General features: G+C 45.4%; 1 protein-coding gene across 3 annotated transcripts in view; it reads right to left on the bottom strand.

The window, feature by feature from the left end:
- Nucleotides 1–3,784, bottom strand: part of PECAM1 (platelet and endothelial cell adhesion molecule 1) — a 55,579-nt gene extending 51,795 nt beyond the window's left edge. Inside the window, exons 1-2 of one of the 3 annotated variants that reach the window (XM_027081182.1) lie at nucleotides 3,116–3,784; nucleotides 3,003–3,029 (exon numbers count right to left, since the gene is read on the bottom strand). In XM_027081182.1, coding sequence (XP_026936983.1) covers nucleotides 3,003–3,029; nucleotides 3,116–3,398 — 310 coding nt within the window. In that variant the 5' untranslated portion in view covers nucleotides 3,399–3,784. The remainder of the gene's footprint in view (nucleotides 1–3,002; nucleotides 3,030–3,115) is intronic. The other 2 variants (XM_027081184.1, XM_027081183.1) reach the window with 2 other exon arrangements.
- Between the last annotated feature and the right edge of the window lie 10,069 nt (nucleotides 3,785–13,853).

Genomic DNA, 13,853 nt, shown 5'->3' with positions numbered 1-13,853 from the left:
AGGTTCCTGGATTAGGTGACAAAGCCAGAGAAAGGTAAGAGCGGAGCCAAAGTCTCGGTGGCGCAGCTGGTTTGAGGGGCCCGGGGGACCACTAGGAGGAGATGTCAACCACTGGCCCCGTGGGAAGCTTGATGGTCACGGGAGTGGCCAGAGCTGGAGTAGACTAGAGGGTGGGCATGTGGAGGTGTACAGAGCGGGGGGGTTGAGCTTCAGAGAGGATGAGATCCTGGGAAAGTCCAAGTCTCCCGGGGGAAAAAAGGAGGGTTTGTCAGAAAGGTGGGAGAACACCAGGGAAGAAGGTCTACGAGGCCAAAGAAAGAGGCTCTGTGCTAACACCGGGGTCCCAAAGGCTAAGGGCTGGACATGATAATGGCATCTATGAGAGGGTTCTAGTGGCAGGGAGGCGTGGGGGCCAAGGCCAGACCTGCTAGGTAGGGGCGCCTGAGAGGTGAGGAAGCAGAGACGGTGATCAGAAACCAGGCATTGGAGAAGTTTGACTGAGGAAGGGAGTGGATAGATAGTGGGGCACAAGATAAACGGGGGGGTCTGGGGGGGCGGGGGGATTGTCTGTGATTTTTCTTTTTCCTAAAAAACCAAGAGCTACCAATCATGTTTGTAGACTGAAAGGAAAGAATAGATACTAAAAGTGGGGTGGAGGCTGAATAAAGACAGCGTGAGAGCCTGGGGGAGGAGGGTGATGCCAGGGATGGGCTCGGAGCCCAGGTGGACAGGCAGGCCCTGCCCCACCACGGGATAGACACGGCTTCTGAAGCCAGGAGGGAAGTCAGGAGGACGGGTGGGGAGGAAGATAAGCCTGAAGCCGGGGCAGGGCGGGAAGTGGAGGGAGTTCCCTCCAGACAGCACTGTGTTCTAGGTGAAGAGGGAGCTGAGGTCATCTCCTGAGACTGGCCGGCTGGGGCTGGGCGGGGGCCCGAAGTAAAAGGAGAGGAAGGGCCAGGGCGGACCAAGCACCTCAACCATGGAGTAGCCCACATGGAGCAGGCTGGCAGGTCGTGCACGAGCAACGTGGTCCTGGGTGGCCTGAGGAATGTGAAACCTGGGTCCCAGCCCCAACTCTGCCAGCACCCAGTGGTGACCTTGCACAGGCACCTTGTATAAAACAGGGCAGAAGCCTGAGGAGGGAGTAGGAGAGCCTCCCGGCTCTGGGTCCTGCGGCTCTGAGGTCTCCCCCGAAGGTACGAAGACCTTTCTCTAGGAAACCTGGGCAGGGAGCGATTTACTTCCCCCTGAGGTGAGGACAAAGATGGGAGAGAGATTGGAGCAAGAGAAGCAGAAGCCCAGAGGCACACGTGTTGGCAGGGTGTGGTCTGGGCTAGAGCAAGGGCACAAGGGCTGGAGTGGACAGAGCGAGGGAGGTGCAGGAGCCATGATGGTGGGTGAGCTAGGACCATAGGAAACCATTATTTACTAATCACCGCATGCTGGGCTGGCACGTCACCTCTTTTTATCTAATCTCATCTCATACTGATGCATCACCCTCATTTTACAGATTGGGAAAAAGGCTCAGAGAGACAGAGTAACAGTGGCTTTAAAGATTTGAGTCAGGCCTATGGCTCCAGGCTCCGGACAATCAGGTTTTGGGAAGGGGAGGTTCTGGTGCTGATGTCCTGCTATCCGGCTCTTTTTGGACAAGTCGGTTGTTTCTCTGAGTTGCAGAGATATCATCAGTCAATTAGGTTGATTATGAAGATAATGGACATCCTGCCTCCATGGGTTGCCATGGGAATCAAACACCCATCGAAGCACATGGACACACGCACAGGAGACCCGCCAGACCGGCTTTGCTAAGTAGCCAGCACGAGCCCTCTCTGCATAGAGCTACCGCTCCAAGCCTTGGCTCAATAAACCAGTGTCACCCACACACCTCATCTCCAAATAGCTGTACAACTGTCTGCAACCCAGTCACCCCGACTCTGCGTGGAATGAAGTGACCTCTGACAAGGGGATCCTGTTCTGTGGGCTCTCCCTCTATTCAGCCCCCAGACCCAGCCCAGTCCCCTCCTTCACACAGTCCAGATGAAGCAAAACAAAACCTGCTTATCTATTTGTGTGTGTGGGCATGTGTTTCTGTGTGTGTGTTGCACTGCCGTGCAGCACGTGGGATCTTAGTTCCCCGACCAGGGATCGAACCTGTGCCCGCTACAGTGGAAGCATGGAGCCCTAACCACTGGACCACCAGGGAAGTCTCCAAACCTGCTCATCTTAATGATTCAAAATTAGCTCTAAAGTGGATGACAGACCAGATTTCAAAGACAGGCAGAAGCCCCACTTCCCATGCCCAAGCACAAAATATTGCAGATACCATCGTAGCCTCATGGGTAGATGGGAAATGATATCTAATCTGTTTTAGATCATTTAGGAGAAAAAAAAGTCACAACAACAATTTAAACTATGTTCTGACTTCAGGACTTCCCTGGTGGTCCAATGGTTAAGAATCCGCCTTCCAGTGCAAGGGACACGGGTTTGATCCCTGGTTGGGGAACTAAGATCCTCAACTAAGCCCGCACGCCACAACTAGAAAGAAGCCCCAGCACCGCAAGGAAAGATCCTGCATGCCGCAACTGAGACCCAACGCAGCCAAAAATAAATGAATCAAATATTTTTAAAAAATAACTAAATAAACTATGTTCTGACTTCATGGATTTAACAAACTGATTATATCTCGTTTGTGAATAAACAATCAGGGGTAGGGTAGGATATGAAAAAAAGAAATTTATGGTAGAACAACAAAAAACAAATTATGGAATCACTTTCTTATCACCCCCCCCAATCCTAACAAACAGGATCTAGAAATGTATGCTACATCTAGAACATGCTGATGAAAACTTGGCTTAGAATAAGCGTTTTGTTCCAAAACCTTCTTTAAATGCAGAATCAACTTTAGCCGACAATTTGAATCTGTTTCTGAATTGTTACAAACATTAAACCCGAGCAATCTGACATGAGTTTTAAGAGTCACAGGTAGGAATTTTACAACTTACAGTTTTCTTGACCCTCAAGGCTTGAACCTGGAAAAGACAGGAGAAATATGTTGACTTCACGAGCTTCAGTTCTCGTGAAGTTTAAGTGATGTGGGAAGAGAGGGAAAACTCACAGAGCAGAAGTGTCAGCAGGACGCGGAGCCACATCGTGCCCCCCTGGGTCCACCCCAGCTGCATCCTGAGAGTGAGCGAAGGTTTCGGGCAGTTAGTTCTGCTTTTGCGCCATGCTCCGGAGGCAGAAGCCACTTCCCACGCGACGGAGGTGAGAAACCTGCCCCGTGAAAAGCAGAGACCCATGTGGGAGCTTCTCCAGGCACCGCGGACAGACCGGCCGTGGCGCTGGTCAGGTAATGGCGGCCATGCTGGAAACCGGGAACAATGCTTGGGCGGCCTCATATCTCCTCAGGAAATGACTGGCCTTCCTGAGGGGCCACCGGGCGCAGCTGCTTTGTTTAGTTTGTTTAGAGGGAAAAAAAGCCACAAGTGACATTTGCCTCAGCGTTCCTGACCCTCCTTGCGTCTGGCCTGGATTTGGGGGCCCCTTCTCATGGCAGCCAGAGAGGGTTCCTCCCTCTCTCTGACCTCCCCGCAAAGGGCTTCTCTCCCTGGACACTCAGCAAATCTCTGTTTTTCCTCTGGCCCCTCCAAGGGGGCTCTTTCCATACAGCCTAAACCTGGACCTCCTGCCTTTCCTGACAAAGGCATGGAGAGGGCTGACTTTTTCAGAAAATTGCAGGTTTGTCAGGGAGCCCCTGTAATGGCTCCCCCCATTGCCCTGCAGAGAAAGTCAGTTTCCAATCCTGCACGATCCAGCCCTTACTTACCTCTCCAGCCTGGTCTCTCACCTCTTCCTTCCTTGCCCCTACATTCTGGTTGCTAGAATTTATAGTTCCCAGAACACATCACATGTCTGTGACTTTGCCAATGCTCTTCCCCTGTCTGGAGTACCCTTTCCCCTCTCCTTTTCTGGCGAATTCCTACCCATTCATCATAACTCAGTTTAGGCATCAATCCTCTAGCATCGTCCCCTGTCTTCCCCACACTGAGCTGCCCTTCCTCTGGGCCCCCTCACCGCCCTAGTCTTCCTTTGTCAGACACTTTCTACCGTGTGCCATAATAGCTGCTCCTCCCCCAAGTGGACTGCTGGCTCCATGACAGCGGGACAGTGCCTGGTACCTAGTAGATGACCAAAAACATTAGCAAAATGGATGACTGACTGAAAGAGGACAAGTTAACTGTATTGTCTGAATTAGATGATCATTGCCTTGGGGTCACGGTGCTGCTTTCTGAAATGCTACCCTTGAATACCATCACATGGTAAAGCTAAGTCAGATTTGAACGGGGACCAGAGAAACCAAAGACTTCTCTGCCTCAGGGCAAGTACCAAGAAGTGGTGGCTTCCAGCTAGAGAACAATACCTCTCTGTGATCTACAGTTCAATGGAAGTTTTGATAAGAGCTGTTAGAGAGCAATGCATGCATAAAGAAATTTTTTTCTATTGTGGTTTTTTTTTTTTTTTTTCGGTACGCGGGCCTCTCACCGTTGTGGCCTCTCCCGTTGCGGAGCACAGACTCCGGACGCGCAGGCTCAGCGGCCATGGCTCACGGGCCGAGCCGCTCCGCGGCATGTGGGATCTTCCCGGACCCGTGTCCGCTGCATCGGCAGGTGGACCCTCAACCACTGCACCACCAGGGAAGCCCTCTACTGTGTTTTTTTTACTTTTGTTGTTTTGTATTTTCCATTCCCCACTGTAAACTATCTCCTTTGGCAACCTACTGGAAATTACCCCCACCAGCTACCAAATTTTGATTTGGCAGGAAAAAAAAGGAAACGCCCTGAGTAATAAAATAAATGTTGGTTTCAAAGGTAACTTTTACAAACTGTAGAGTAAGCAACTTTTGCTTCTCAAAGTGACATTCAAGCCATACTGATAAATGTCCCACCGCATGGCCCTAAGTTCCAAAGTAAACTTCTAAAAATTAGTCATTGTTTCATCCACAATGCTAGTACTTTTAGAACACCAGGAGAAAATAAAGCTTTATTTCAAAAATGTGTTAATGTTTCAAAAGAAAAGTGGAAAAATTATATCCCACAACTTACACTGTGCACCAGAATAAATTCCAGATTCAACCATCTGAAGGTACAAATGAAACATAAAAGTTCTAGAAGAAAACATAGAAGAATTCCTCATGATCTTGGGCAAAGGCTGGTTTAACTATGACTTAAAATCCAGAAGTCATAATATGAAAGACTGATAAAGTATACTCCATGAATAAATGTTCTGCTTTGCCCCCCACCCCCAAAAAAAGTTCAATCAAGAGAAAAACTATAAAAAAAATTAAAAAAAAAGAGAAAAACTATAAACTGGAAAAAATATTTGCAACTCACATCATAGACAAAGAGCTAACCTCTCTGATATGTAAAAAGCTCTCAGAAATCAAGAAGAAAAAGATCAACAATACAAAAGGAAAATGGACAAAGGAAATGAACACATAGATAACATAAGAAAAGTTACCTGAAATTTATTTTTTAATTTTAATTTTTTTTGGCCATACTGTGCAGCTTGTGGGATCTTAGTTCCCCGGCCAGGGATTGAACCCGTGCCCTCGGCAGTGACTGCTCAGAGTCCTAACCACTGGACCACCAGGGAATTCTCAGAAAAGTTATCTGAAATTTAGAAATAGGCAAAAAGGATTACAGTGTATTCTTTCAATACAGTACTGGGCATTGACCAGCAAGCTCTCCTAGGGATTACCTGACTCTCTAAGGGTACATAAATCTTTGTTTGAATTGCTACTTACTATTGACTATTGTCAGTAAAGGTAAACATTCACTTACGTAAAGTTGATAGCAATGCAAAAGATTTTGTTACCTGTAGTGGGTGGTGGAAACTGGGCAACTAGGAATTTTTCATTGTAAACCTTTCTGTACTTTTTAGTTCTTAAGTTATGTGACTTTTATTTTTGTATTACCTTTTAAATTTTTAAGAAATTGGAAAATTTAACAGCTTTATTGAGGTATAACTGACATACAACAACTGCACATATTTAAAATTTACAATTTGGGAATTCCCTGGCGGTCTAGTGGTTAGAACTCTGCACTTTCACGGCCGTTGGGGAACTAAGATCCCACAAGCCGCTGGGTGTGGCCTAAATAAATAAAAGTTACAATTAGAAGAGTTTTGACATGTGTGTACCCTGTGACATGACCACCACAATTAAGAAAGTGAATATATACATCACCCACAATAGTTTCCTTGTGCCCCGCTGAAGCAGGAGGGAAGTGGGCAGGGCACAACCTTTAAAAGAATGACGTAGCCTGAGGACACAACATAAACTGATCAGAACCAAATAGGTCCAAGACAGCAGACAAGTCGACTTCCACTAGACCTTGAGCTTCAGTATACCTCACTGTAACACATCAGCAAGCTAAATGACACACCCACAGGCCCCATGACAGTCCCAAGGCTGACCATAAGGGTCAAAAAGTGGGTGGTAGCCCAATTCCTGGAAATCCCCTCTCCTTCCCCAAAGTGGCTGGAATACTCCTCCCACTTATTAGCCTATGAAATTACGCACCCCTATAAAAACCGACAAACCCCATACCCTGGTGCCTTTCTCACCTTTTGTGTTTCTCTCTGAATAAATCCACTTCTTGCTTATCATTTTGTCTCTTGCTGAATTCTTTCTGCAATGAGACGTCAAGAACCTGAGCTTCATTAAGTCCTGAGACCAGGTGTGTAATCTCAGTTAACAGACCGTGGGTTCAAATCCCAATCTGAGTTACATTGTTTCACCTTTGCAATCCTTTCTTCCCTGAATCCCTCTCCCCACACCCACCACCCCCTATGCAAACATGATCTGCTTTCTGTCACTATGGGTTAGTTTGCATTTCTAGAATTCTATTTAAATGGACTCATACGGTATGCACTTTTTGTTGGTTTTTTTGGTCTATCTTCTTTCAATCAGCATAATAAGTACTTCATCCTTTTTACTACTGAGTAACATTTCATTGCATGAAAATACGGGTTTGCTTATTCACCTATTAATGGACATTTGGGTTGTTTTCAGTTTTGAACTAATACAGATAGAGCTGCTATGAACAAGCCTTTGTCTGGACACATACTTTCATTTCTCTTGCATAAATACCTAGGAGTGGAATGCATGGGCCATAAGGTAGGTATATGTTTAGCATTTTAAGAATCTACCAAACTGTTTACCAAACTGATTACACCATGTTACATTCCCACCAGCAATGTATGAGAGTTCTAGTTGCTCCACATCCTCATCAACACTTGGCAGGTCAATCTTCTCAATTTTAGTCATTCTAGTGGGGAGCATAGTGCTTTCTTATTATGGTTTTAATTTGCATTTACCTAATGACTAATGACATCGAGCATACTTTTATGTACTTATTTGCCATTTAATGGGTCTATTAAAATCTTCTGCTCAGTTATTAGCTAGGTTGCTTGTTTTCTTAGTGTTGTGCTTTTAGAATTCTTTATATACTCTGAATATAAGTCCTTTATCAATTATGTAATTTGCAAATATCTCTCCTAGTTTGTGGCATGTCTTTTTATCTCCTTAATGGTGTCTTTTGATAAGCAGAAGCTTTAAATTTTAAAGAATCAAATCCAATTTATCAATTTTTCCTTTTATGCATCATTCTTTTGGTGTCACATCTAAAAAATCTTTGCCTATCAAAGTCTCAGAAATTTTCTCCAATGTTCTGACATTTCGATCTATTATCTATTTTTTTAATAAAAAAAAATTATTTATTTAATCTATTTATTTTTGGCTGTGTTGGATCTTCATTGCTGCATGTGGGCTTTCTCTAGTTGTGGCGAGTGGGGGCTACTCTGTTGAGGTGCACGGGCTTCTCATTGCAGTGGCTTCTTGTTGTGGAGCATGGGCTGTAGGCATGTGAGCTTCCGTAGTTGTGGCATGCGGGTTCAGTAGTTGTGGTTTGCAGGCTCTAGAGCACAGGCTCAGTAGTTGTGGTGCACGAGCTTAGTTGCTCTGTGGCATGTGGCATCCTCCTGGACCAGGGCTCGAACCCGTGTTCCCTGCATTGGCAGGCGGATTCTTAACCACTGTGCCACCAGGGAACTCCCTATTATCTATTTTGAGTTAACTTTTGCACATGATGCAAGGTGTGGATCAAAGTTCTTCTCTCTTTTTTTTTTTTTTTTTTGCATGTGTATGTCCAATTGTTCTAGCATCATTTGTTGAAAAGACTATCTTTTTTCTCCAGTGAATTCTCTTTGCACCTTTGTTGAAAATGAGTTGTCCATATATGTGGACATATATATATTCTGGAGTCGCTATTCTGTTCCATTGATCTACTTGTTTACCCTTATGCAATACCACACAGTTTTGATTTCTGTAGCTTTAAAATATATCCTGAAGTCAGATAGTGTTAGTAGTCCTCAAACATTTTTCTTCCTTTTCAGAGTTATTTGGACTACTCTAAACCCTTTGCCCTTCTATATCATTTTAAAAATCAACTTTTCAATTTCAACCAAAAAAAAGCCTTCTGAGATTTTGATTGGAATTTCATTGAATCTATAAATCAATTTGGGGAGAACTGACGACTTAACAATACTGAGTACCTGACCCATGAACATGGCATATCTCTCCCTTTATTTAAGTCTTCTTTACCTTCTCTCAGCAGTGTTTTATAGTTTTTTTTTAATAAATTTATTTATTTTATTTATTTAATTTTGGCTGTGTTGGGTCTTCGTTGCTGCACACGGGCTTCCTCTAGATGCAGTGAGCAGGGGCTGCTCTTCATTGCAGTGTGCAGGATTCTCATTGTGGTGGCTTCTCTTGTTGCAGAGCATGGGCTCTAGACCTGTGGGCTTCAGTAGTTGTGGCTCGCGGGCTCTAGAGCACAGGCTCAGTAGTTGTGGCGCACGGGCTTAGTTGCTCCATGGAATGTGGGAATCTTCCCCCACCAGTGCTCGAATCCATGTCCCCTGCATTGGCAGGCGGATTCTTAACCACTGAGCCACCAGGGAAGCCCCAATGTTTTATAGTGTTCAGTGTATTTTTCATTATAAACCTTTGTGTCCTTTTTAGTTTTTAAATCATGTGAATGTATCAGGGTGTTGGAAATCACTTAAAATGGCTGCTGTATCCACCCCAGCCCAGCCCAGCCAGTACAGCAGTGTCGCCTGTGCTGAGGCCCCAGAGTCACGTCAACATGGGGCTGGTCCTTCACAGGACTTGTGGATCCTCATGGGAGAGCCTCCCTTGCTATTCCCCTCAGGTTTGTCTGTCTGTCTGTCTCTCACTCTCTTTCCAGGGGAACCACTCCTTCTAGTTCTCAAGGAAATCTCTTCCTTCTCTCTTATGACTTGGCTGTGAGATAAGAACTGAAGCATATATTGTCCATCATTTATTTTATTCCTTGAAAAGATCATCATGCTCCTTATTCTTTATTTGTAAATAAGAATGTCTTATTAAAAGTTAAAAAAGTATAAAAGGATTTTTTTTTTCCTATTTCACCTTTTTAAAAATAGGAAATCAAGTGGCTTTTTATATGTGTGTGGCCCCCACGTATCTTCCCCTTCCTTCCTCTGGTTCTTAGTGGATTCCTTGATTGGGGGAAAACAAAAACGAAAAAAAGGTTCCGCATAGCTATTTTAGCTTCTTGGTAACTAAACAAGGAACTGACTCCTACATTGCCAGGGATGAAGACCCCAGGAATGCCCACCAGGCAGAACAAGCTCACCCAGGGCCCTATTTCTACCACAGTACTGCTCTCTTCTCCCTCTTCTCAGCCGAAGGGAAGGAGGACAGGGTGTTTTCTACATGCGGTGCTTCTGCCTTCAAAAACCGGGGACGTCACCTTTCATTTAACAAATGACATATCTGAGCTTCAGAATCCGGTTTTTTGGTGGAGAGCGTTACATTCTGTTTTTAATATGGTTATGGAACTAACTCTGGCATGATCCATATTACGCCTTTGCTCCTAATGATATACAGATATACTGTTCTCTTATATCCCACCATTCTCCCCTTTTTATAAAAGGTAACATAAATAAATATGGTTGCATTAGAAAAAACAACACAGGGGCTTCCCTGGTGGTGCAGTGGTTGAGAGTCCGCCTGCGGATGCAGGGAACACGGGTTCGTGCCCCGGTCCGGGAAGATCCCACACGCCGCGGAGCGGCTGGGCCCGTGAGCCATGGCCGCTGAGCCTGCGCGTCCGGAGCCTGTGCTCCGCAACGGGAGAGGCCACAACAGTGAGAGACCCACGTACCGCAAAAAAAAAAAAAAAGGCTATGAGAAAAAACAACACAAAACAGGAATGTCACAAATCTAAATCACAGCAATCCATTAACCGCCTGAAAAAGCTGCCTGGTGAAATAAACCTCAGGAAGTGGTTTTTCTGAGAAGCTGGGGTGGGTGGGGGAGGAAGGGCGAGGGAGGCAGGCGGCAATCATGGCAGAGGGCTACAGGCACTGGGCAGAACTGACCTCCCATCTATTTCATGACTACACTGATAGGAAACAAGATATCGGCCATTTCCCCCAGCCGTGACCTGTGAGCAGCCCGGGATGGGAGGTCTGATTAATTAACCTTGGCAAGTTTACGAGTGGGACTAATCCCCCATTGCCAGATTCAAAAGTCACCTAACGGGAGAATGTACACGTACTAACACACAGATCAGAAGCCTGGGTTTCCAGTCCCTTCTCTGCAGCTTAACGGTGTCAGTGTTTTGAGGTTCACTTTCCACACCTATAAAATGGGAATAATATGCCCACTCTACCCATTTCACAGGCTTGTCATGAAGAGAAAATGACAGCTAGTATTTGAAAGCACATTTAACCAGCGGGGCACAATAAGAACGGAATGTGGTAACAATAAAAACAAGAGTAGTAATAACAATAGTTGTAGGTCTGCTTTGGGCCCCAGGTTGCCCCACCTGAATTGCTGGTCTGGCAAATCAGCCGTCTTAATGAGCTCAAGGGGAGGGACTCAGAGCCCCTAATTCAATGCCCACCCAGGTGTTGTCCTCATAGCCCCAGTCTGGCCCCTTGCAAAGGTGGGCAGCTGGGAAAAAGGGAAGTAGGTTGGGACATTGTGGAGGGGTCAGTGCTGTTCCTTCCCCAGCTGGAGCACCCCCTCCATTCCACTGACAGGACACAGGGCTATATCATGATTCATGGCTGTGGGCATTTTTGCGAGCCCCTTCGTCCATTAAAAAAAAAATTATTTGGGGGGAATTCCCTGGCGGTCTGGTGGTTAGGACTCTACACTTTCAATGCCGTGGGTGCAGGTTCAATCCCTGGTCAGGGAATCAAGATCCTGAAAAAAAAAAAAAATTATTTTGGCCATGGCACAGCCAAAAAAAAAATTATTATTATTTTTCATGGGCCCCTAAAAGTATTGTTGTAGGCCCTGGCACTGTGCCTCCTGGGCCTAATGGCTGAGTTGGCCCTGACAGCAAATCAACTGCACAACGGCCCAAAGGACCAAGGGGTCTGCTCTCTTCTGCCCTGAGTAGCCCAGGCACTGGCCTGGAAAGAGGGGCAAGAGCTTCACCATGGGACTTCCCTGGTGGCACAGTGGTTAAGAATCTGCCTGCCAATGCAGGGGGACATGAGTTCGAGCCCTGGTCTGGGAAGATCCCACATGCCATGGAGCAACTAAGCCCGTGAGCCACAACTACTGAGCCCACAGGCTGCAACTACTGAAGCCCGCACACCTAGAGCCTGTGCTCCACAACAAGAAAAGCCACCACATTGAGAAGCTTGGGCACTGCAACGAAGAGTAGCCCCCACTCGCCACAACTAGAGAAAGCCTGCATGCAGCAATGAAGACCCAGTGCAGCCAAAAATAAATAATTAATTTTTAAAAAATACTCGATAGGTATTTGTGCTTTCCGTTCTCAGAAACATAAGCAACAAAAGAAAAAATAGATAAATTGGACTTCATTGAAGTTAAAAACTTTGGTGTCGCAAAGGACACTATCAAGAAACTGAAAGGCAATCCACAGAATGGGAGGAAATATTTGGAAATCATATATCTGATAAGGATCCAGAATATTTAAAGGACTCTTATGACTCAGTAACAAAAAAAGACAACCATTTGTTAAAATGGGCAAAGGACTTGAATAAACATTTCTCCAAAGAAGATATACAAAGGCCAATAAGCACATGAAAAGATACATAACATTATTAGTCATCAGGGAATTGCAAATCAAAACCATAATGAAATATCACTTCACACCTACTACGATAGCCAAAATTGAAAAGACAGACAATAATAAATGTTGACGAGGATGCAGAAAAGCTAGAACCTTCTTCACACAACTGGTAGGATTATAAAATGATGCAGCCACTTTGGAAAAGAGTCTGGCAGTTCCTCAAAAGTTTAAAAAATATAGTTATAATATGACCCAGCAGTGATTTCACTCTTAGGTATTTATCCAAAAGAAATGAAAATGTGTCTACAGAAACACAAATGTTTATAGCAGCATTATTAATAATATCCAAAAAGTAGAAACAATTCAAACGTCCACCAACTGATAAACAAAATGTGGTATATTCATACAATAGATTGTTATTTGGCAACAAAAAGAATGAAGTCCTGATACATGCTTACAATATGGATGAAGCTTGAAAACATCATGCTAAGTGAAAGAAGCCAAACATGAAAGGCCAAATATTATACGATTCTATTTATATGAAATGTTCAGAATAGTGAAATCTATAGAAACAGAAAGATTAGTAGATTTAGGCTTACAACATATAGACTTATTTTTTCACAGTTCTGGAGGGCAGAATTACAAAATCAGTACCACTGGACTGAAATCAAGGTGTCAGCAGAGCCACAGTCCCTCCAGGGGCTCTAGGAGATCACTTGTTCTTGCCTTCTCCAGCTTGTGGCAGCTGCTGGCATTCCTTGGCTTGTGGCCGTATCACTCTAACATTAGGCCATCATCTTCTGTTCTGTCTTCTCCTCTGTGTGTCAAATCTCCCTGTGCCTTTCTCTTTTATTTTTTTTGGGGGGGCCATGCCACGAGGCTTGTGGGGATCTTAGTTCCTCGACCAGGGACTGAACCCGGGCCCTCGGCAGTGAAAGCACGGAGTCCTAACCACTGGGCTGCCACGGACTCCCCTGCCCTTCTCTTTTAAGGACACTTGTGATTGCATTTAGGGCCCACTCAGATGTCCTGTATGGTCTCCCCATCTCATCCCTAACTTAATTACATCTCTAAAGACCCTTTTTCCATATAATGTAAGAGTTACAGGCTCTAGAGGACCTGATATCTTTGCGGGCCACTCTCAGCCCTTTACAGAGGGTATCATGATCCCTGTTACAGATGGAGAAGCAGGGCCAGAAGGTGAAGTATCAACCAGTTCTCAGAGTCACGTCTGCCTGCCAATGCCTGTCTGGCTGCTCCAGGGCCTCCAGTAACTGACCTTGTATAGCACCTTCATAAGCAGAAGACTCAGATCCAGCTCCTGACCTGACACACACACGAGTCATGAGATCAGGACCCATTTCCCAGGCATGTGACCTGGGCAGTTGCACAGGGCCCTGAGCTCAGAAGGGTCCGTATTTGGTTTAATACACTGTGGAGGCATCTTGAAATTCTTAGTAATATTTTCATTTTGCAATGGATCCATACATTATGTAATGGGTCCTGCATGTGATTTTGAATGAGAAAAGGAACAGATGAGATGAGGTGGGTGGAAATGTTCCTGCACACGACCTCCCATCAGCCCTGGAAAGTACCAGTCGCCCTGTCCCTGCCCCATCAACCTGCATCCAGGCTCCTCTTCTGCTTGGAAAGCTCTCCCTGACCCCCTATCCCCATCTAGGTAACTCTTCCCCT

This window comes from Aethalodelphis obliquidens, unplaced genomic scaffold (genome assembly GCF_003676395.1).
Source record: "Aethalodelphis obliquidens isolate GAN/ISIS:26980383/991018 unplaced genomic scaffold, ASM367639v1 scaffold44, whole genome shotgun sequence".
Taxonomy (NCBI): Eukaryota; Metazoa; Chordata; class Mammalia; order Artiodactyla; family Delphinidae; genus Aethalodelphis; species Aethalodelphis obliquidens.
The sequence above is the reverse complement of the archived record's forward strand: the minus strand, read 5'-3'. Positions and strand labels throughout refer to the sequence as shown.